The sequence below is a fragment of the Microtus pennsylvanicus genome, chromosome 13, assembly GCF_037038515.1.
Source record: "Microtus pennsylvanicus isolate mMicPen1 chromosome 13, mMicPen1.hap1, whole genome shotgun sequence".
NCBI classification, from domain to species: Eukaryota; Metazoa; Chordata; class Mammalia; order Rodentia; family Cricetidae; genus Microtus; species Microtus pennsylvanicus.
The window spans coordinates 59,908,188-59,932,528 of NC_134591.1; the positions used below are offsets into that span (position 1 = coordinate 59,908,188).

At 47.1% G+C, this 24,341-nt stretch overlaps 1 protein-coding gene across 5 annotated transcripts in view; it reads left to right on the forward strand.

Annotated features, from left to right (window-relative positions):
• Positions 1 to 24,341, forward strand: part of Csmd2 (CUB and Sushi multiple domains 2) — a 547,650-nt gene that overhangs the window by 98,214 nt on the left and 425,095 nt on the right. For all 5 annotated transcript variants that reach the window (XM_075945152.1, XM_075945154.1, XM_075945155.1 and 2 more), the window contains exon 3: positions 19,019 to 19,131. In XM_075945152.1, the coding sequence (XP_075801267.1) occupies positions 19,019 to 19,131 (113 nt within the window). The remainder of the gene's footprint in view (positions 1 to 19,018; positions 19,132 to 24,341) is intronic.

A 24,341-nucleotide genomic window follows, 5' to 3' on the forward strand; every position in this document is an offset into this window, starting at 1 on the left:
GCAGCGGTGACAGGAGCGAGGTCAGGGTCCTCACGGGCAAGCAGGAAGGTGGGCAGGCACAAGCAGTATTGCTGCTCATCCTTTTCATGGCTAGGCTGCTGCATGAAGGTGCTTCTTACTTGGTAAGGCCTGGCCTCTGACTTAGTCCTTCCTGCCATCATTCTCACGGACCTGCCCAGTGGTAGCTTATGAAGGAGGCTCAGCCTTTGTGGACCAAGAACATCTCTCAGAACAAGCTCTGGTGTGTTGTGGAATATTTGTACAGTGTGTGAAAATGCTTTGTTGTGATTGGTGTAATAAAAAGCTGAATGGCCAATAGCTAGGCAGGAGGTGTAGGCGGGGCTTCCAGACAGAGAGAACTCTAGGAAGAAAGGGGTAGTAGCCAGCCAGATGCTGAGGAAGCAGGATGAGAAGTACAGAGTAAAGGTAATGGAGCCATGTAAAAGAAAGTAGCTTGATAGATATGGGTTAATTTAAGGTAGAACTATTTAGGAACAAGCCTAAGCTAAGGCTGAGTTTTCATAATAAATCTTCATGTCATGATTTGGGAGTTGGCTGGTGGGACAGAGAAAGGCTTGTTGTACCGGAAACCAGCAAGAAGAACCTTGTGGTCCAAGTTCAGATGATGGAGTGGTCTGTTCTACTCTCTGTACAGACCACTACCTTCTCTCAGCATCTTGAGTTCTAGAGCACCAGAGATTCCACATGTTCCTGTCCCCAGGTTGGCTTCAGCCACACCCTGGCCGTTCACTAGTGTTTGGACACCCAGTGCTGCATGAGACTCTCTGGCTCATGGGGAAGAAAACCGTAGAACTCTTCTGTTCTGCTTGCTTTCCTTAGTGCTAAGGATTGAATTCAGGACCATGTACACGGGGACAAGTGCTTTGCCACTGAGATACATCCTCATCCCCCAGAGCTCTTCTGGACAGTGGAGATCCTAGGCTGGACCATCCAAGAGCATCACTAGTTTTTGCCTGTCCTAGGGAGCTCCTGAGAGTGATGCACGGTTCAGTGGCAGCCCTGCTAAAGAGCATCTCCCTTTCTCTAGCGAGAGATGCTCCCTGGGTGTGATTTCGGGAAAGCAGATGCAGAGGTAGCAGGCTTCTGGACCACAATGCCCCCTCTTCGTCAAAGCTCTCTTCCCCATTCCCCATTCTTCTCTCACGGCTTTTGTGCCTCAGGTTCTGTCCCAGATGTTGGGTCAGTTTTTCAGGCTCCCGTGGAAGGAAATAATGTCTACATCTGCCAGGAGGCTCCACAAAAACTGATCCCCTCTCTTGGGGAGGCCGGTAATTAAGCAGTCATGGTAAACAAATGAGGACGAACAGCTGGTTGTAGCCATTTGTTCTCCTGTCATGGGTTGTGGAACAATTTCATAAATTACACAGAAGTTGGGCTCTCTTCTCTCCCCTTCCCCCGCGCACCATCCCTCGGCTTGAAGTGTCCTTCCTTTCGTGCTGTGGCTCCTCATGCCGTTTAGATAGTAGCCTGATCCGACCCTGTTAGATCAATGCAGACTGGCGAGGTCAGGCCCCCTGGGTCCACCTAACACCACACTCCCTGGGTGGCACGATGGTGGAGTCCTCAACAGTAAAGAAACTAGTCGGCAACTGCCGGTGTGCCCAGCACTGTTCTTAGTGCCGCGGTCAGGCCGGTTAAGCCAATGGCGAATCTCCTCCCTCACAGAAGTATGTTCTTCTTGGTAAAGTGGATGCACACGTAAAGATGAGAGCCAGGGAGACGGGTAATTAAGTGGGGCACTCGTCACCAAATCTGATAACCTTGGTACAGGTGATGTGCAAGCCAAGACCTGCACTCGTAGATGATAAGGAACGTAGCTGCAGACAGCTGGGGAAGGTGGTTGCAGAGAGCTGTGGGGAAGCAAATGTGAGAGCCTGCAGCAGATACTGCCCCAGTGTGTTTGAGTGGCTGCCACGGCCCTTGGAGGTTTGCGTGAGAGCAAAGGGAGGCTGCTGTGACATGGAGGAGGGAAGGAGAGGAGGAATTAGGGATAAGAGAGACCTTTAGGGCATTATCAAGACCTGTACTTTTATTCCAAACCAAAGGGAAGGCCTTGAAAGTTCTGAGCAGGGAAATGGCATGCTCTGACTTCAGATGGTGCAACCAGCTACCGCGATGAGCATGGTTGTAGATACACAGATGGGGAAATAAGGAGACTTCTTGGGAGGCAATGGCGATGACAGAGGAGAGAGCTGGGCTAGGCTGGGCTGGTCCAGGGAGATGAGAATGTGCTGTTGGGAAGTGGCTGGTTTTTGGATACACTTATGTATGTGGTGTGTGTGTGTGTGTGTGTGTGTGTGTTATGCATGTCTGTGTGACTGCCCAAGCCCAGGTGTACATGTGTGGAGGACAGAAGTCACCATTGGGTGTCTTCCTCTATTGCTCCTCACTTTAGTTTTTCAGACAGGGTGTCTTCTTGTATCTGGAGCTTGCTGATTGGCTAGGTTGGCTGGCCAGTGATTTTAGGGGATCCTTCTGTCTTCACCTTCTCAATCCTGGGATTATAGGCACAGGACCATACTGGTGTGTATGTGGGTGCTGAGGATTAAATTCAGGTCTTGGTGCTTGGGGAGCACTTCACCCCCTATGCTGGCTCCCCGGCCCTGTAAATGCTTCCTTTTGAGGATGCACTCCTGGAGGGACACTGACGGCTTGTGAATATCTACCCTCAGAAGCAAGCATAGAACATGACATTTAATCAGGCGCACAGTGAATATTTGTTGCATGAATGACTACGAGCAAAAATTACTAAATGTTACCGATGGGAATAGGTCGGCTTCGGGCCTTTTTCTCGACTCTATCAGATCATAGAGCAAATCCCAGGCAATTTCTTGCTTAGCCTTCCCACGCTGATGCCAGAAATATGACTGTTCATGCCAAAGCCCTACAGGGTCTGCTGTTTTAACTGTGTGTTTATCCTTGCGGCAGGACTTCTCCGAGCCTTTAGAACACCAGTGCAAACGTTCCTAAGTCGTCTTCATCCAATGTACCAATAATGTCCCTGCCATTGTCCCATGGTGCTCCATGGGTCAAAAGAGGAGTCTATTAGCCTTACATACTAAATAGTTAGAACCAGATAACAGTGTGAGTGTGTGTGTGTGAACAACTTTATAGCAGCTAAAATAAATACAAATTAAAAGATGAAAGATTTCATTTGCATTCTTAGTAACTATGACTTGAGTCTGGTGAATGGCTCAGTCAGTAAAGTGCTTGTCATGCAAGGGCTGAGGACCTGAGCTCTGACCCTGAGCACCCATGTGAAACCCTGAGCGTGGTTGTCATGCCTGATCCCCGTACTGCGGAGACAGCGACCGGAGTACTCCTGGCCAGCTCACCTTGCCAAGTTAGTGAGTCTCAACTTGAGTGAGAGACCTTGTCTCACAACTATGGTGGAGGGTTAGTGGGATGACTCAGTGAACAAAAGGCGCTTGCCACCAAGTCTGATGACCTGAGTTCATTCCCCGGGATCTACATGGTGGAAAGAGGAAGCTGAGTATGTTGTCCTCTGACCTCCACGTGTGCACCTATGGCATGCACTTGCCTCTCCTTACACACTAATTCAGTGTAAATGGTTTTGACTATGGTGGAGAGTATTAGAGGAAGACAGCCAATGTCAACATCTGACTTCCACATGTGTGCATTCACGTATGCAACCGATCGAATACTGCACACATGTATGCACATACGAACTTGTATCCATGCCTAACACATACATACACACACACACACAGAGAGAGAGAGAGAGAGAGAAAGAGAGAGAGAGAGAGAGAGAGAGAGAGAGAGAGAAAGAGAAAGAGACTGACTGACTAGTGGAAGGAATGTCCTTGTTGCTCAGAATCTCCACTCTTGGAACTGAATTGGAGACTGCCAGCCTCCTACCCTCTTCCACCCAATATCCCACGGCATCTATTCCGTGTCATAGCAAAGCCCAAGTCCACAGCTCTGCAAAGATACATTATGTGATGGAACATAACTTTTTGATGAGGCTGCACTCCCTACCATCCACCAGCCCTCTTTTTTCAACTCTCAAGAGAAGTGCTGATTGACAGTACCCAAATACTGATTGGGACATACACTATCCCAGAGTCTGTAAATTCCCAGCTTCACCCTGGGAGGCCTGGTCATAATGGTTGGGAGCCACAGCTCAATTTTGTTTGGGGTCTGATTTGTTCACCTTCCCGGGGAAATCTGCTCACACCCCTGAATGGCATTCTGCACCATGACCTGCGTACGCGGTTGGCAGGCCTAGGAGCTGCAGGATTCTGGAACACACCCCTGCTCTGAAAGTCCCTGTGCTTGGTGCATTTGCATTCTGCATGAACACCACTGCTTCCCTATTTTTAGCCCTCAGCAGGTGGGCATTTTCTGACTCTGGTTCTTGGCTCGGAAGTCAGTACACAGCCTAGAAGAGTGCACAGGGGCTCGGAAGCTGCCATCGCCCGCATCCAAGCATGCCTAGTGTTTGCATCCTGGACTCTCCAGACAGATGCACCATGTAGCTGACCGCAGAGCTTTCTAGAACCAGGAGATGTCTTCTGGAGAGACTGGGCCCCACTGGAGGAAAGTCTTCAGGGGGTTCAACTGCCTTTTCAGCAGGAACCAGGCCAGTGCCAGCTCACCCTGAGAAAATGGGAGTTTAAATTTCTCAGTACATCAAACAGCAGTATCAGAGTCTTCAGCTCTTGTGGCACAGCCAGACCCAGACTCAGCTGCTCTCCCTTGTAATCATTGGAGATTTTAAGGACCCCACGATCAATAGTGCTTGTGGTCTCCTGGCTGATGTAGAAATTCCCTAGCCTCTGTGGCTTGCTTTCTCTGGGTCTGTCATTTCCAAGAGGTTTCACTGAAATACACAGGAAGCCCGATTTTTTTCCCTAAGTTTCCCAGTTTGGGAAGCTCTTGATGAAATGCAGATGGGGATTTCCAGGGAGAGTCTGAATCTCTAGGGGTGCAGGAGGGGGTTTGTGTATTGTGTGCAATTATAACTAATGTCCATCAATTACCTGCAAATTACTAGATGATACCCGTAATGATAGTTCTGTTTTTAGCTGAATGGTTTATGTATCTAACTAGTGGCTGCTGTCTGGTGTGGAGCTGCTGGGAAATCAAAACACTATTTGCCCAGCCTCTCAGTCCGACAGATTTGCCTGCATTTGCTCTTTTATTCCCAAGGTCAATTGACATGACTTTTCTGGATATTATTGTTTGATGTGCTAAGAGGCTTAAATAAGACCCATTCAATAAAGACCCGATTGGCTATATTACTGTTTACTCCTAGATAATTCTATATTAGTTGGACTCTTTAAGTTAAGAGGAGTGATGTGCATAGATGGCCCTCAGAAAAAGGCCTTTATTGCCAGGGCCTGAGATCTCCAAACAGGTGCTCTGGATTCAAGATTTCCAAGATTCCGAGCAGCAACCTTTTCGTGGCCAGTGTAGCAATGGCCTGGAGCCCCTGACCTGGCTTCCTTGGGCACATCACGTCCCCAGAGAGGATTCCACAGAACCCCAATACACAGCATGTACGAAGAGTTCAGTAATCAGGAGAGTTTGGAAGCTATTGCCTAGGATCCATTCCTTCCTGAAAAGTTTGCGCTGGCCATGTGTGTGTGTGTGTGTGTGTGCGCGCGCGCGTGCGTGCATTTACATGAGCGCGTTTGTACATGCACGAAGAGGTCAGAGATAAGCCTCAGACATCTTTCTAAGCTGTTCTTTACCTGTTTCCTGTTTCTTGAGACCTGAGATTTCCGCCTGCAACTCATGGATTGGGCTAGGCTAACTGGCTGGTAAACCCCAGGCCTGTCGGCCCCATCTCCCCAGCATTGGGACTGTGAGTGTGTGCCACCATGCTTGATTCATTTATTTTTTGTGGGTTCTAGGGGATGCAGCTCAGGTTCTCATGTTTGCAAGGCCAGCGCTTAACTGACTGACTGATCTCCCTGGGTCCCTATTTTAGTTTATTAAAAGCCTCAGAAATATTTTGTTTCTGTGTGGTTCTGAAAAGTCCTGGGCCAGCGGCCCCAAGTCTCTGTTTAATTAGTGGACACCCTGCCACTTGTGCTGGGGGAGCAGCTCTGCTAGGTACTAGGTCCTCCCCAGCCTTCCCATATTGAGCAATAACCATCGCTTCAATTGCCCCCTAAACTTGTAGCAACCCCATCTTCCAGCAGACTTCCTGACTTCCTCTCTTCTCTCCAAACTCTTTTTTCTGACCCCACTTCATGACATATTTTATAAAGTCTCTCTTTCCTGAGTATTTTGGGGAAGACCATATTCAAGACTGTTTTGTCGTGATGTCTCAGCCCACTCCATGGCAGGGGTCATTCTCAGATATCAGCCTTACTTCATCAAGGTCAGAGGTAAACCTCGGGCATCTTCCTCTCCTCACCTGTTCTCTGCCTTGTTTTTTGTTTTTTTTTTTACCAGGAAAGTAGGGATTTGGCTAGCCTAATTGGTTAGTAAACTCCCAGATACTTCTGACCTCATGGATAGGGGTATTTCTAGCAAGCCCACATCTGAGGGTCTCACCATCCAGCTGGCCATACCTCCAGGACAGACACTTGTGAGACTTTGTGACCGCCCATAGAAACGCAGATAGTAGATCCGTCTGCCCATCCACCATCCATCCATCCATCCATCCATCCATCCATCCATCCATCCATCCAAAAAGCCTCCCTGCAGAGTTGACAGAATACTCCTGGCATCTTCAGTCTGCTCAGGAAGACCTGACCCAAATAAAACAACCGCACTAAGCATCTTCTGATGCCCGGGGTTAGTGCTTAGAAGAAAATGAGATTTGGGTCAGGAGAGGTCAGGTTACGATGTGGCCATTAATCATATCTTTTGGTTTTCTGATGTTTTGACATCTTGGGTGGGAGGGGCAAGGCTTGCTGATGTGAGACAGGAAAACCAGAGCCGTGCTTTTTATCAAGGCAGCCATCCCAAAGCCAGCTGCTTAGTCTGCTACGCTCTCAAGTGAAACCCCAGGGCTTGGATCCCACCGCCCGCATCATGCCTGTGGAGTGTGTGACCCAGCAAGCTTTTGTCTCACTTGCCTGTCCTTCACTGTGAGCCACAATAAAGGTCTCGGCCCCACCCTTCTTGAGCCCTCTGCTTCCCATAGACTCCAGTGACTCCCCGTGTGGCTCGTACAACAGCGACCCTGTCCTCTTCCTTTCGGATGTTTGAGATGGTTTCTCACTCTGTAGCCCAGGCTGGCCTTAATTCACCATGTGGCACTGGCTGCTCTGAACTCGAAACGGTCATCTTGCCCTCGCCTTCTAAGTGCGAGGATTACAGACAAGAGCCACGCTGCCTGACTCCAGACTCTGTTTCCAGTCTCTCTTGATCTGTTGACCACACTGAACTTGGTAATACTACAGCTCCATTTGGCATTACGCCAACAGACCTCCCCACCCCAATGGCTCAGTTCACCGAAGCTCACTTCTTTCTAGCCGTGTCTTCTGGAAAGTGCTTCTTAGCTTTCTGTTTCATGGAACAATCCAGGGATCCTAGGGGACTAAGGTCCAGTACTGCCACAGCAAGGACCAGAGGGGAATTTGGCAAAAAAAAGAGCTCCCTCCAGGATGTAGCATGCTCCCAGCTCCCTATACTTCAACAATTAAAGCCCAGGTCACAGCCAGGCCATACCTATGCAAGGCTTCACTCCCCTGGGCCTGGAAGGGAAACATAGAAATTCAAGGATGCCTGGAGGAGAAGTCCACAGGCTTCCGCAGGGACCTATGCATATAGAATAGAGTCTGAAAAGTCCAGATGCTGTGTCCAGAAGTAATGCTGAGATTCTGGGATGAGACTGGGATGACGTAGAAGAGTTCGTTAGCTAACAGCTGTGATGGGGGCTAAGAGAGCGTCTGAGAAGGGGGCAGCATATCCAAGTATCTTGAGACTGGGACATGGACCCTGAAGGAACGGAAGCCAGTGGTGTACAGGAATGGGGACCAGAGCGACTCGGGAAGAGCACAGTGGCATCATTTGGTTTGTGCAAGCATGGTAGTAAGTGGAATCTTAGAGTCGTTTTCATTATGTCTTAAAATGCTCAATAACTGTTCTCCCTTATGGCCTATGCCATGGACAGACCGTTGCTCCCAAGCCTTGAAATGCCCCTGGCCAAAGAAGATGGGACGGATCAGAGACGGGAAGGGTGTGGAGCAGAAAATACAGTGGGAATGAGCCGGGCCGATGTGTGGCTTCTATCAGGGATTCTGCTCTTCCACTGCCGAAAGCTGTGGTGGGTTCTGAACTAGGAGTGTTTGGAGGTCGGGAAATTACCAGTTTCCGAGGCTCTCGGTTACTCTGGACAGGACTGTGTAAGGGTTTGAGGAAGTGAGAGAGAGTAGGTGCCACAAATGGAAACAGGGACTTAGTTTGCAAGTCTGGCCATGCTCACCTGTAGAACCCGCAGTGCGTTTTAGAGTCTCCAGGACTGATCCCAGCAGTGACACGTGCCTCTTCTACCTGTGGCTTCTGCTGATGAAGGACCCTCTCAGCCTTTTAGTGTGGTCTTTAACTTAGGGCAGAGATTAGAGAGACCACAGCTCTGATCCCCTCTTTCCAGCAGGCAACACGATGGCGTCCCTGGCCTCAGGGTCAGCAGCTAGTCCAGAACTGACCTCAGAGGGGACAGGGAAGTAGAGGAAGAGGGAAAAGGATACTTTATGTATCCTGTTATCGGAGCTTTAACTCTCCCCCGCTCCAGCGTTAGTGCCTTTGAGTGCTCCACGCTAGAATTATCTACCATCCCTGGGAAGCAGCAGAGCGCTGGTAAATACCCGATTAGAGGAAATGCCTAGCGAGCTGCAGTTCCATATATTGCAAGTGATAAAGCTGTAATTGTTTGTTGACAGTGTACATTAGCTATTCTCAGCTTGTGTCAATGAACTACTGAGGAGCTAGGGTCTAGGAACCTGCAGGGACAGGACAGGAGCACTGTGCAGCTAACTCGGGGACCAACATTCACAGTTTCCGCACAGTGGAGGAATGCCATTCCCAAAGGCACCTGCACAAGAAGAACCCTGGTGGTCTGGAAGTTCCCCACGGTGTTGGTGACTTTTCTCATTGTGGTAGCCAGATACCACAGCACTGCAGAAACTTGAGGGCGGGGAGGATTCATTTCAATTTAGGATTTTAAAAGGAACACAGTCCATCAGAGTGAGAAAGGCATGGCCGAGTCCACGGTAGTGGGAGAGCATGGCTGAACTCCTCCTACCTTGGTAGATCAGGAAGCAGCACCAGAAGTGGGGCTAGGTTGTAACCTTCAAAGGCTGGCTCCAGAAGCCTGGGGTTACCTGTCACAGCTGGGCCCTGTGTCCCAAAGGTTCTAGTAACCTTCACAGGCAACATACGTGTTGGGGGCTATCGTAGTTAGGATTTCCATCGCTGTGAAGAGACACCATGACCATGGCAACTTATACAAAGGGAAACATTTCATCCGGGTGGCTTACATTTTCAGAGGTTTAATCCATTATCATTATGGCGGTGTGCAGGCAGACGTGGTGTTGGAGAGGAGCCGAGAGTCCACATCTTGACTTGCAGGCAGCAGCAAGTGGACCCTCTAACTGGGCATGGCTTAAGCATATATGAGACCCCAGAACCTGCCTCTACAGTGAAGTCTTCCTCCAACAAGGCCACACCCATTCCAACAAGGCCACGCCCATTCCAACAAGGCTATACCTCCTAACAGTGTCACTCCCTTTGGGGGCCATTTTCTTCCAAACCCCCACATTGGAAACCAAATATTCAAATACAGGTGCCTGTGGAGGACATTTCACATTGATTCATAACAACTGTTTTCTGTGTGTCATTAAAATAAAAAAAGTCTCACTGTTTGTCACTGAAGGACAAGGCTCCACCCAGGCTGAGTCTCTAAAATGGACCCAGCAGCGTCATTCAAGGGATCTGTGGCAGCTGCTGTGAACTAGGCTGATTTGAAGAAACAACAGGAGCCATAGGGGTGGAGCCGGGAGATCAGAGCCAGTTAGTGGCTGAGCCTCACTGGTGGTGAGAATCCAGCAGAAATCTCTCACCGGCAGATGCCAGCATTGAGGGTGAGGCAGAGTTTCTGGTGCATGAGAAAAATCTACAAGAAATTAAAGTCCAAGTGAGTGGAGATGAATGACTTTGGCTGTGTCTGGGACCGTCCATTTCCAGTCAAAGCCCAGATGGTACTCTCAGAGAAGGAAGGAGAAGCATGGGCCCGACAAGAATCAACTACAAGTTCAAGATCCAATCCAGAGAGACTAATTTTAGATCCGATCCAATGAAAGATTCAGTGATAGAATGTGAGCCACATATATAATTCTTTAAGTTTTAATTTTGAAATAATTACTGTGCTGGTTAGTATTAACCATTGACCGGACAAAATCCACCGTCTGCTGGGAAATGAGCTTTTGCATACACCTGTAGGAACTGTCTTGTTTACATTGTTGAAGTGGGAAGACATGTCCACTGTGGGCGGTGCCATTCCATGGGCCAACCATTCATCCGTCGCGCTCTGCTTCCTGATTATGGGTGCAGTGGGAAAAGCTGCTTCAAGCTCCTGCTGTCTTGACTCCCCTGCCATGAATCTGCATACATCCTTGTTCCCTTATGTGGTGCTTGTCAGGGTGTTTTACCAGAGCAACAACAACAAAAATAAAGACACTAGTACCATCACGACCTCTTAGGAAGTTGCAAAGATAGAATAGAGAGGCTCTCAGACGTCTGCCTTGCTTACATCTTACCTGTCTGGTGTAAAATGAAAGCCAGCGGATGCTCAAGCAACAGGTGTGTATACTTCTGAGGCAGGCAAGTGTAGGGATGCCTTAGGGACCTGGGACCCTAAGATATCCCTACACTTAGGTTGGGCTTAACCTGCACACACATTTGCTTCCTTTCGAAGCAATCCTTGGGATGCCACCTACCTTGAGCACACAAAACAGCCTCTAGTAACTGCGCCTTTGTGACCAAACTCAACACTAGGGGGCGTGGCTGATCCAATCTAGGCTGGTTTGGAATACACGGTAAGGAAAACCGTGTCCTCTGAGTGGACTTTTAGGGATAATTCCCTGTTTGTCATCTTATAGCAAGCACATGATTAAAGGAGTGCATCACGGGAAATCTATACACGCTTAACAAGCCCTTATATAATCCAAGCCTGCCAACCCAAACAGGAAATCACCTATACCTCACTCATAGCCACAAAGCCTTCTCCCGGATTCCCAAGGAAAGTAACTAGGTCCTTGCAATTGTCGCCCAGCGCCACCGCTCTCCTGCAGCCCATCTGCCCTGGGCCCCACTTCGCTTCTGAACAAACTCCCTTCCTGCTTTACTGTTTGCACTTTGTCAGTTCTTTGAGCAAGATGCCAAGAACCTGGAAAGACTGGTCCAGAGAGAACCCACCAGTAACACTGCGGTGTCATTTTTAGGACAATCGATTCTGTAACCATCCCAAGCTACCAAGATGCAGCCCTGCTCCATCACACAAAAATTGCCCGGTGCCTCCCCTTTCTTGGTCACCCCACCCTCTTCCTCCCACCATCTGTTTCTCCATCCCACAAATTCGGCCACTTCAAGAATGCTGCACGCAGCCCGCGTTGTACTCCTGTAATCCCAGCACTTGGGAGGCGGAGGCAGGAGGATCTTGAGTTCAAGGTCACACTTGGTACTCAGAGAGTTTGAGACCCAGTTGCCAGAGACTGGAATCACTGGGAGGAAGTGGTAACCAAGACCCGTGAGGATAGGACTTGGGTAGCAGAGCCAGTTAGTTCCCCTCCACCACAAGAGGAGAACTACACTTTGGAGTCTCATGTTTTCTGATCTTCCGAGGGTCACTTTCTTCCCCACTGAGCCCGAGACAGTGGAGGTGTACCCAATGGGCTCCACGTCTCAGTTTTTCGTTCCCTTCTGCTGCTGGGGAACATTCTATGGGGTGGCACCACAGTCTGTTTAACCAGGTCTCTATTACTGTAGGGCGTTAGGGCTGTTTCCAGAATTGGTCCATTATGAAGGAAACTCCTGTGGACAGCCACACACAGGTTTCTGTGTGGATATAAGTTCATGTCTCCAAGGTAAGTATCCAGGGGTGCGATTGCTGCCTGGAGTAACTACAGTATGGGAGTGCTTTCTTTTTAGAAACTGCTGAATTCTTTTCAGAGTAACTGTATATTTTTTATGTTCCCAGTATCGCATAAGCCATGGTCTTATTTTAGTTGTGTAAATACATAGGCACCCATATCTCATTGGGTCTTTTTCTTTTTATTCTAAGAATTTCATATGTGAGTACTTACATCATTTTCTCATCATTACCCATCTTTCTCCCTGTTCTAAGCCTTCTTGCGTCTCACCTCTCCCTTTCAAATTCATGACCTCTTCTTCAATTATTATTGATATATATATATATATATATATGCACACATAAATATGTATGCATGTATACACATATACACACCCTATGTCTCTTTAGTGTTGCTCATATGTACATGTGTTTAGGGCTGACCCCTTGGGATTGGCTAACCTACCAAGTGGCTCATCCCTGGGGAACACTGGTTCTCCCTCCCTTCGCAGCCTTTGATTGCCTGCAGTTCTTCCTCCAAGAGAGAGGCCTGGTGATTTTCTGTCTTCCACGTTGGCATGCCAGCTGATGGTGTCATCATGCAGGTCTTTCTTAGGCAGTCATACGGCTGAGACAGGGTACAGCCTTCCTGTCTTGTGCAGAAGACACTGCTCATTCTTTGGAGAGTCGCCCTAAGCTGCAGGTGTGGGGGCTGTGCTGCGAGAGGTGTCAGCTGGGGTCGGGCACACGGAAGTCATTCGCTCTCTGCCTTTTGACCAGTTGCAGATCTAGGTAACTGTCACCACCTGCTGCTGAAAGAAGTTTCTTAGGTGAGGTGCAAGAACCACACTTAGCCATGGGTATAAGAAAACTATTTAGAACACACTTAAGAATTGTATTGGCTTAGGATAACGGCACAGAGCAGGCTCCCTGTCAGTGAGTCTTAATTTTGCATTTCCATAAATTGCTAAGATAGTCATCACCTTTTCATACTTATTTGCCATCTATGTATCTGTTTTGGTAAGTATCTACCTTTATTTTGCTATTGTCTAATTGGACTGTTCTATCCTTACCTCGTTTGTAGTCTCAGGGAAAAGCATTCAGTTTTTTCCCATTGAATGGCATTGACTGCGCATGTTGCAAATGGTTTTTACAAAGTTGAAAAAAGGTTTCCCTTTATTTGTGAATATATGTCATTCAAACATAGAGATGTTGAATTTTTGTCAAATGCTGTTTCTGCCTCAGTTGATATGGCCAAAGGAATATTTGCTTTTAGCCAGCCAGTATGGTAGTGCTAATAACTTGTTCTCAAATGTTGAAATGGCCTTACCTTCTTAGAGTACCCCACTTTGGCCGTGGTAGCAATTACTCTTCCGTGCTGTGAAATTGCCTTTGCTCATAGTTTGCTTAGGGGGCGGATATGCATGGGGGTGTTGTTGGTCTTTGATTTTTGTTATTTGTGCTATCTTTGGTTTCAGGCTAATACTGGCCTTATCAGAGGAGTTTGGAAGGGTTTTTCCCCTTTACATTGTCTGAAAGAGATTGTGTCTAGTTGAACTGGGGTTATTTTGTCTTGATACAGTTAGTGGAATTCTATAGTGAATCTATTTAGTTTTGGATATTTCCTTTTAAGGAATTTCCTTTTTAAAAAGATTTATTATTTTATTTATACGTATGAGTGTATCTGTGTGAGTCTATGCCATGTGTCTGAGGACGCCCATAGAAGTCAGAAGAGGGTGTTGGATCCCTTGGAGCTGAAGTTACAGGCAATTGTGAGCCTCCTGAGTGGGTGCTAGAAATCGAACGCTGGTCTTCTGGAAGTACCATACAGCCATCCGGTTTTTCACCACAGACGTCTCTCCAGCCCTCCCCCTTTCAGAGAGTTTTAAGGCTACCAAGTTCAATTTGCATAATCATTGTAAGGTTAATCGAATTGGCAAAGGTATGGGAATGTGTGCTTTTGAGGTAACTGATCATTTTCATTTAATGTGTAGAGAATGTGCCTTCTTCAGTCATGGCTTTTATTTTAATAACTGCAAAACCGGGTTTTCTTAACCCTTGCCAACTCTAGATATTTGCCAGTCTCATAAGCTGAATTGAAGAATGAATTTCTAGATTTGATTTTCATAGTTTCTTTTTCTTTTTAAAGTTTTCGGGGCATATGTGTCTGTCTGTTTCTGTCTCTCCGTGGTGTGCAGATTTGAGGGGTGCAGTTGCACATGTATGTGTGAACACATGCATGCAGAGCTCAAGAGAGTCTTGGATGTCATCCTCAGGTGCCATCCACTATCTTTCTAGTCGTTCCTTCCGTGTCCTGTGAGGTGTATGTGCCTGCATGTAGGATGCATGTGTGTGTACATGCAGATGTGCATGCTATGTGTGTGCATGCGGAGGTCAGAGGTTGGTACCAAGTGTCTTCCTCTTGCATTGCCATTACACCTTTAAAAAATTTTTAAACTCTTATTATTTTTATTTCACGTGTGTGCAGGTTTTATATGTCTGCACACTGAGCACAGAAGAGAGTGTCGCAGCCTCTGTAACTGGGGTTACAGACACTTAGTTGTGAGCCACCATGTGGGTGCTGGGAATTGAACTTGCATCCTCTCCAAGAGTAGCCAGGGCTCCTAATTGCTGAGCTGCCTCTCCACTCCCTCTACTTTATTGTTCAGATAAGGTCTCACCGAACCTGGGGCACACTGATTGGCTAGATTGGCTGACCAGCAAACCCCTAGATCCTCTTGCCTCTACCTCCTAACACTGGAATTATAGACACAATCGGCGGTACCCGGATCTCTCAGGGGTGCTGGGGATCAGCATTCAGGTCCTCAAACTTGTGCAGCAGCAAGCACGTTACCCACAGAGCCATGTCCCTAGTCCCGCTACATCTGTTTTTGGAACACTGGCCCACAGTTCACCGCATAGACTAGGCTGGCTGGCCAATGAGTCCCAGGGATTCACCTATCTCTGCCTCCCCATTGCTGGGCTCACAAGCATATGCCAGCCATGCCCAGCCCTTTTCCCTTTCCAACATGGGATCTGGAACTAGAACTCAGGATGCGTGTGCATTCGGGACCAGTGCCTTCCCTCTCAGCTGCCTCTCCAGCCCTGTTTTCCACATTGTGATGGTCCTTCAGGGTTTGTGTGTCCATCTCCATTGCCTTTTCGTACTCACATACTGACTGGGAAGCGCTCCTTCTAGTCACATGTGGTCTGCATAATCTCCCAGTTTGGGTTCTCTTCACCCTTTACCGTTGCTTTTGTCATGCACGCAGGCTTTTAATTTTCATGGAGTTCACCCAGTTGACATTTAAGGCCGCTGGGTACCATGCTATGACTGTACTTGATCAATTTTAAGAGACAGAAGCCCGGGTCAAACTAGCTTGAGACCAAACAAACGGAAAGAAAGAAGAAAAGAAGAGATACTGGCTTATGTAAGGGGGCACCGAGGAGTGAGGTCTCTCCACCTGGCTGGCGTACGGGCCTCGCAGCTCTGTGGTCAGGCCTCTGTCTCCCGGCCTATTCCTCAGCTTTGTTTATCTCTGTGTGGTGATATCATTTGCTCTGCTAAGATAAAAGACTGCTGCAGTCCAAAGCTTCTGTTGCGCTGATTTAAGTCCAAACATAAAAGGCTTTCAGAAGCTGTGGCTCAAACCACATAGAAGGACTCAGGGTGTCCCTGCTAGGGTGATGTCAGCTCTGCCCTCCTCTCCACACCAGTCCCTGAAAGTGGTTGGTGGGAAAGTGGGCACAAATCAGAACTCCATGCTGTGGATTGCTCCTGGGAAGAATGATGGACAGGAAGAAATAAAAGAAGTTCTTTTAGCAAGTCCCTCTGAGAAGAGCCTTCCTCCTGATAACGGGCTTCTAAAACTTTGTTACCTTGTAATATAGGTGATTAAAAAAAAGACTGAGTGTGTATGCACATGTATGTATGTGTGTATGTGTGTGCCTGAACGTGTGTATGTGTGTGCATGCATACATACCTGTGTTTGCATGTGTGTTCATGTATGCATGTGTACATGTGTGTGTGCATGCATACATAGCTGTGTGTGCATGTGTGTATGTATATATGTGTGTATGTGTGTGTGTGCACATGTGTGCGTGTGCATGCATGCATACATAGCTGTGTGTGCATGTGTGTATGTATATATGTGTGTATGTGTGTGTGTGCACATGTGTGCGTGTGCATGTGTATGTATGTGTGTATATGTGTGTACCATGAACATGTGTATGTGTGTATGTGCATGCATAATACCCGCATGTGCATGTGTATGTATGTGTGTACACATGTATGTGTGCACATATGTATCTATATGTGTGCATGTGTGTATGTGTGTGCATGCACAAGTGTATGCATAAGTGTGTATGTGTGTTGGCAATGTGGATATGGAGTGGGGTAGGGAGGCTTTGTTAGATGTCTTTATGCTTGTGGATATACACTGAGACATATTTTCTCCCCTCCCAATCACCCTTCCCATTCTATCGAGTTTCCTTTGAGTTATTATTGATCGTACAAGATTGTGATGGTGGGAGGGTTAAGGGTTTCATCCAGCATGGGACTTTTTACAATTGCTGTTTACCGATATGTCCTTTAACTCGCTGTAGCCTAAAGCTTTTCATGGGACGCCTTGAGGGTCCAGATGATGTGTAGCGATGGTGGCTACTGAATAATGCTGAGAATCTACAGACATCCAGGCTACCTAAAAGCAAGGGCAAAGCTGAACTTTGAATCCTCTCCCAGTGTCTTCATGGGGATGGGAGGAGGCAGGGTGAGTCTCAGCAAGGGGCTGGAGGGCAAAGATGAACAAAAGACAGAGCAGTTTCACGCCAGTCTGTGCACAGTCAGGTCTCTGGTGGGAGCTGTCATGCACGGATGACCAGTGATGGGAAAATGTGTCCTAAATGTGTCCCTGATGTCCAGTACTCATAGATAAATAATGTAAGTACATAAATATTTTCTTGTTTTTGAGATAGTCTCACTAGGTAGCCCAGGCTGGCTCAGAATGTGTGATCCTCCTCTCTTAGCTTCTGAGTGGTAGGTATTGTAAGACAAGTCTCACTATGTGTGTCCAATGTCATATTTTAAGCCTTAGAAGACTTTAAAAATGACTCAACGCTAAAGACGTATCATCTGAGGCTCAACAATGCCCCTGTTTTTGCCTGAGATTTTTATGTAAATTCTAGAAATAAAACATAAACGTTTTCTTCTATTCAAAGCATGCCCAGCACGATCCAGTTCGTGTGAAGTCATCTCATGGAATTATGGGTCTCCTCTGGTGATCCTCGCATCTCTTTTGAATGTCAACTGTCAAGAGTGATGATTGCTAGATGGCGTTGGGTCCTTTATCTGCTCTGCTTTCTTCTTTTTATATTAACAAGCACTTATTTCTATAAGATGGTAGCTGTTCCTTTTTAAGAACAAACAGTCATAGGAGACACCCACACCCTGCTCCTAGGAGTCGGATGTATTTTTCTCAGTATGTGAACAGATCTTGTCTGAGGGCAGCCATCAGTTGTAAATCCATCGTGGAATTCACTCAGGCCTTCAAAGGACATCAGCCAGAAAGGGAGACACTAGGAGATGAAACTAGAAAAGAACGAAAGAAAAAAAAACAAACCACAAACCACCAGCACGGGAGGCAGGCCTCCCACTCAGGATCCAGGCCATGGCTTTGAGGAATTGCCCCTTTGTTTTTTCTGTATCAGAAAACAGTTTCCAGTCTTCTTCTTCTGCTGGGGTTCACTTTGCCCTTGAACTTTCTCCCCCTACCTGCAGTTTGGGCTTCTTTCCCATCTCTCATTGTCAGCCAGCTTCTCCTTACTGTGATAACATGTCTGAAAGAGTCACCTTAGGAAGGGAAAGTGGATTTGGGTTCATAGTTTTAGATATTTCCTTCCATGGCCAGTTGTGTTCCTGTTGATCGTGGGCTGGCAGTAAGGAAGCATATGGTAGCTGGGGGCAAGCTGTTCATCTTATGACAGACAGGAAGCATGCGCACGGGCAGGCACACACACACACACACACACACACACACTAGAGGTATGGATCAATGGTAGAGTGTTGGCCTAATCTGTGCGAAGCCATTAGATTGATGGGGGCAGGGGTAGAGCCCTAACATTCCCCTTTGAAAGCGCAGCCAATCATCTACTTTCTTCCCACCAGGCTCCACCTCTGTCTTAGTTAGGGTTTCTATTGCTGCAGTGAAACAAGTTGGGGAGGAAAGGGTTTATTTGGTTTACACTTGCCTATGGCTGTTCACCATCAAAGGAAGTCAATACAGGAATTTAGGGCCAGAGCCTGGAGGCAGGAGCTGATACAGAGGCCATGGAATGGTGCTGCTTACTGACTTGCTCTTCTGGCTGGCTCAGCCTGCTTTGTTATAGAACCCAGAAACTCCAGCGAAGGGATGGCCCCTCCATATTGGGCTGGGGGGTCCTCCCCATCAATCACTAATTAAGAAAATGCCTAGCCGGGCGGTGGTGGCACACGCCTTTAATCCCAGCACTCGGGAGGCAGAGGCAGGCAGATCTCTGTGAGTTCGAGGCCAGCCTGGTCTACAAGAGCTAGTTCCAGGACAGGAACCAAAAGCTACGGAGAAACCCTGTCTCGAAAAATCAAAAAAAAAAAAAAAAAAAAAAAAAAAGAAAATGCCTTACAGCTGGATTTTATGGATGTGTTTCCTCGACTGAAGTTCCCTCCTTTCAGATAACCCTAGTTAGTGTGTCAAGTTGACCTAAGACTGGCAAGCACACCAACCTAAAAGTTCTTTCACCTCTTGGAGCACCACCCTGAGGACCAAGCCTTCAACACACTGGCCATATTCCAGCTCTGATACTGCTCGTATTTAGAGCTCTCTTGTGCCTCTAGCAGGTACTTAAGGGATCCTTAAGAGATGTGCAGTTTCCTGATGAGGTCATTCTTCTCATTCAAACTTCTTTGTTTTTCAGACTCACCGGCTTTCAGCTACCGGCCACCATAGTCAGCGCGGCCAGCACCTTGTCCCTGAGCCTCATCAGCGACTATGCAGTCAGTGCCCAGGGTTTCCGTGCCAGCTATGAAGGTAGGTGCCTCTCACTGCGACCATAGGCACCCGAGGTGTTGTCCTAGCCACAGGCAGGTCTGGGCGCCCGCCCAGGACACTGGATCTGCAGATCCAAGCCTGGACCTGCCTAATAATAGGAGTTAATAGCCAGTAACTCAGTTACTGCCGCAGCCGCTACCTCGTTCCTGGAGCTTGGAGATTGCCGAGCTCAGATGCACTAGTAGTCAAGAGGGCCTGGGGATGTCGTCTTCTCTGCCCCGTTTAACTAGTTCTGGTGTGTTTTTAGTTTTTGAACTCTGTTCTGTATTGGAATTAGTTCCATGAGGTGGCTCAGATTCGTTTTAAAAATAAGAGAGACATAAATTCTAAGTACGAGGAAATACGCAGCAGAGAGTGCTTAACACAGCCGCGGCAAAGAGGATGGTTCGTGTTATTGGGGGAAGAATAATCCATTCTTCGTTAATAGTGTGGATTAGGGCTTCTTGGATTGAGCTGTACAAATGATTTCTGCTTCTCATGATCTGTTTAAAGACAGTGCTGGAATCCAAATTAACACTAATATCTTCAGATTAGACACTATTATTATTATTATTATCTTTATTACGTTAGTTTAGAAGGTGGATCCTGTACATCTCTGTCACTTCCTTGGGAAATTTACATCTCATTAATAGGCAATTGTGCTGCTCCTTGGCTAAGACCTGCACGGTGCTTTTGTGTTGAGATCATTAAGAGGCGTGTTTTAAGACTGTTAATGATAATTAATAACAGCGATGACATAGCACCCCAATAAAGCATGCCAATTACTCCAAAGCCTCCTCCTTTCCTCACCTTAATGAACTCAGAGTATAAGTGGGGCATTCCTGAATGAGACAGCAGCAACTTGGAAATCGATCCTACTGCTGTCTGAGAGGCCAGGAGTACCCCAGGCAGAGTGGCGGCTGGGGTCTGACTCCTTGGCAGGAGTAACCCAGCTGGGAGAAGCATGGGGACATTGTTGATGCGGTAACTGGATCCATTAAGGACTTCTGAAAAGATCTCTGGACTAAATACTCCTCCAAAGGCTCTCACATATGTTGTGCAGGCTTTGAGCGGAGGGCTCCTGCCCTGTCTACATTACACTTCAGCTGAGGAGTCTTGACCCATCTCCATCCCCCTTAACTGAGGGCTCCTGGCCTGACCGGAGCCTCAGCTAAGCCCCTAACCTCCACACACCCGTCTTTCAACTAAGGACCCCTGAGATGGGTGCTTTAAAACGTGACCACTTGCTCCCAGTACCAAGTCTGTGACCTTGGCTATCTTAGCTGAGCTTTTAACTGGTTCTGCACACAGATAATCTCTCCCTGGTTTATACTTCAGGCTCCTTCTCGAGAGAACTCTCTTTCAAAGTTTCATTTTATTTTCTTCATTAATGTATATTCATGTACGAAGGAGTGGATTTCATCATGATATTTTCATACCCCGGCATCATATACTTGGACCATATTCGCCTCCCAAAATCTTTTACTGTTATTCTCTTTCTTCCCAGAATGCCCCCTTATCCTTCCATTTTTTCATAGTGTGTGTGTATATGTGTGTGTGTGTGTAAAATCTGGGTACTACATATGAGAGAAAATGGAATATTTATCTCCTGACCTGGGGTATTTTATTTAATACTCAAACCCCCAGTTCCACCCGTTTATGTGTGTTTAGGTGCATATGTGTATTTGGTGTACATGCATGTTTGCGCATGCACATAGAGGCCAAAGGTCAACCTTGGGTGTTCTTCCTCAGGAGCTGTGTACCCTGTTTTTTGAATGCACTAACACATGAGACTTGCAAAATAGAATATAGGCTGACTGGCCATAAAGCCCCAGCGAGCACCTGTCTCAGCCTCTTTAGAGCTGGGATTGTACGTGCAACCCATGCGTGGGTGCTGATGTGGATGCTGGGATTCAAACTCAAGTCCTCATGCTTGCATGGCACACACTGTATTGACTGAGCCATCTTCCCAGTCAAACCACACAGTTCCACCAATTTCATTCATCTTTATGACCCAATAAATGACCCTCTTATGGATGTATGCCACATTTTCTTTATCCACACATGTGTTCATGGGTACCTAGGCTGGCCCCATAGCTTGACTGTTGTAAACAGTGCTGTATTACACACAGATGTGCAAGTGGTTCTGCAGAAGGCTGCCTTGTCATCCTTTGGGCAAAGACTCGTCATGGATGCCATAACTGTATCATATGGTAGCTGTATTTTTAGTTTGTAAAAGGAACTTCTGTACTGATTTCCAGTGTTTATCCTAAGTTATTGCATCCCCACCATCAACGTATAAGGGCCTCTCTTTCCCCACATTCCCATCAGCACTGGTGTCTTAAATTCCTGGTTATAGTTGCCTCCATAGTGCGTTGTAGTAATAGGAACGGTGGGCTGTGTTCCTGCCGCCCCGAATCACGGCCGCCTGGCTAGCCACTCTGCTGAGGGAGTGGAGGGGCTGCGTCCCAGCACCCGGCCACCCACACAGCTAGCTTATGCCCTGAAATAATTACACGGAAACTGTATTTTTTTAAACACTGTCTGGCCCATTAGTTTCAGCCTCTTATTGGCTAGCTCTTACATATTGATCTAACCCATTTTTAATATTCTGTGTAGCACACGAGGTGGCTTACCAGGAAAGATCTTAACCTGCATCTGTCTGGAGCGGGAGAATCATGGCGACTCCTGACTCGGCTTTTTTCTCCCAGCATTCTGTTCTGTTTACTCCACCCACCTAAGGGTTGGCCTATCAAATGGGCCTAGGCAGTTTCTTTATTAATTAACCAATGAAAGCAACAGATTAGAAAGAAATCACTCCCACATCATTTCCCCTTTTTCTGTTTAAACAAAAAAGAAAGGCTTTAACTTTAACATAGTAAAATTATATATAACAAAACAGTTATCTAGCAAGAATTACAGTTGTAATATTTGTATCTATTTTATCCTTTATCATAACTAAGGAAAGCTATAACTAACCATTCTTTTACTCCATCAAAGACTCCAGAAGGATATAATATTACCTAAGCAAACAAGAAATCCAAAACTCTAGAAATGACAGAGACTGCCTGGACAATCACCCAAAGTTCCTCTGTATTGTTGGGGCATCCGTCTTTGGCCTACAGGCCCATAGTTTCCAGCAGACATTTCCATAAAGCAGGAAATTCCAAAGACAGATCAGTCACTTTCTGCTGTGTCCTGTAGAATGTCTCGTAGACTCTTTCATGAATCAGGAACCCCGAAAGACCATCTCACCTTTAGGCAAGTTCAGCAGTCCTCTCTTTGCTGGTTCTCTGTGTCCAGCTTTTGCATCAGTCCAGGCAAGAGCAGTTTCTTACCCAAATAGCTATCAAATTCCATAAGGAGCCTCTTTGATGCCCAACTTCCTCTTGAAGTAGATTGGTGCTGCCAGGAGCAGACGTCTCATTGTCATGAAAAACCCTAAGTTATTAAAATATTTTAAATGCCATATTCTGCAGTCTTTGAAAAATATGAAGAATGCCTATCTAACTGAAATATATTTCTATATATCTAGAAAATCTAACTAACATGACTACAAGCTTGACTATTATTGTTGATTGTCCATTAACAACTTATATTTCTTTATTATACTTTACATTTTAAATGAATTACACAATCATAATATCTCAGTCAAGATCAGAAATACGTATACATTTAACAAAATTGACCTTAAAATCCATACCAATGCAAACTATTTATATCTATATCATATCCCCCTTTAAATGTAAAAGAACATTTATAAACAATATTTGGGAATATGGGCGCAGAGATTGTTTGCGTTGGTGACACTAGAGCAGTACCTGTATAGACCCTGGGAGTAAGGGACACAGGGGTCCCAGATTAGCCCTACTTCCTCATGGTGTCCCCGTTCATCACCACTTCTGAATGTTTATCTGAGCCCAGACCTTCATAAGGCTTGAGGAAAGCACCTTCACCATTGACCCTTGCCCCACTCCTCTGTCAAGGGAACCTTCTGCACGCTCATCATCAGGCAGATCCGAGATCCCTTCGTCAAGATGCCTTGACTCCAGCTGCCATTTCCCCCCCCCCCCCCGTGTTCTCCATCCCTGTGCCACCTGCTCCATTTCCAAATGGCATCAGGGCGCCGCTCTCAGTGGCTCTTCTCGGCTGGCATCATGCCTGTCTGGTATCAAAGCAAGTCCGATCTCCCCCCCCCCCGCCCCCAGGGTGTGGAAAGTGAAGATAAGGAACTGAACTGTGGCTGGGGATTTGAGAGGAAGGTGAAAGCAGGTGAAGTGACAGCCACCACTTCAAGGCAGAGATCAAATACCGCTCCTCAAGCTCTCAGAGAAGAGGGGTGCTCGGGGTGTAATCCTCGGGGGCAGGAGCGTGGGCTGAGCGTGGACCAAAGGGAAGAGGATCAACGTGTATTAAGTGCTGACTGTGTGCCAGGCACTTTACATACATTTTCCACTCTAATCTCCCACGACAAGTTTGCAGCAGGCCTTCCTATCTCGTTCTTACAGATGTAACCAGCTAAGCCAAGTCGGGGGTCGGGATGGGCACGATGCTGCTTAAGGAGACTTGATGGCCGGGGGTTTCAATGATACTCCTCTGTCACAAAAGACCTGTGTCTTGCACTCTGAGCCCCGCAAAACTCTTTAGGTAAAGGAGAGGCTAAAGTCTGTTTCTCAGGTAAGAAGATTGGAGCTAAGACAGTGACAGGACACAGAAAAGGCTGTCATAGTTCCAGCGTCCCTCCTAGATGACCTGGGTTACCCCACAGCGTCAGCAAATGTCCTCTCCAGGGTCTGGTGGGGGTCACCAGGAAAAATAGTTGAAAGTAAACATTGAAATAATTTTCAGTGTTGATGTATCTCAGGGTCTTTGTGGGATAGACATGAACTAAACATTTGTGTGTGTTCATGTGTATGCAGGTGTACCCATGTGTGGGTATACATGCATGTGGAAGCCAGAAGACACCCTTGGGTGTTCTCCCTTAGGAGCCATCCAGCTGGTTTTATAGGTGGCGCCTCTCACTGTCCTGGAGATCACCAAATAGGCTAAACTGACTGGCTAGAGAGCCCCATGGAACCACACATCTCTGCCCGCACAACACTGGAACTATAAGCATGCACTGCCGTACCCAGCTTTTAAACCACGGTCCCGGGGAGCAAACTCAGGTCTTTGTGTGTGCAAAGCAAGTACTCTCCAACCGAGCCAGACTC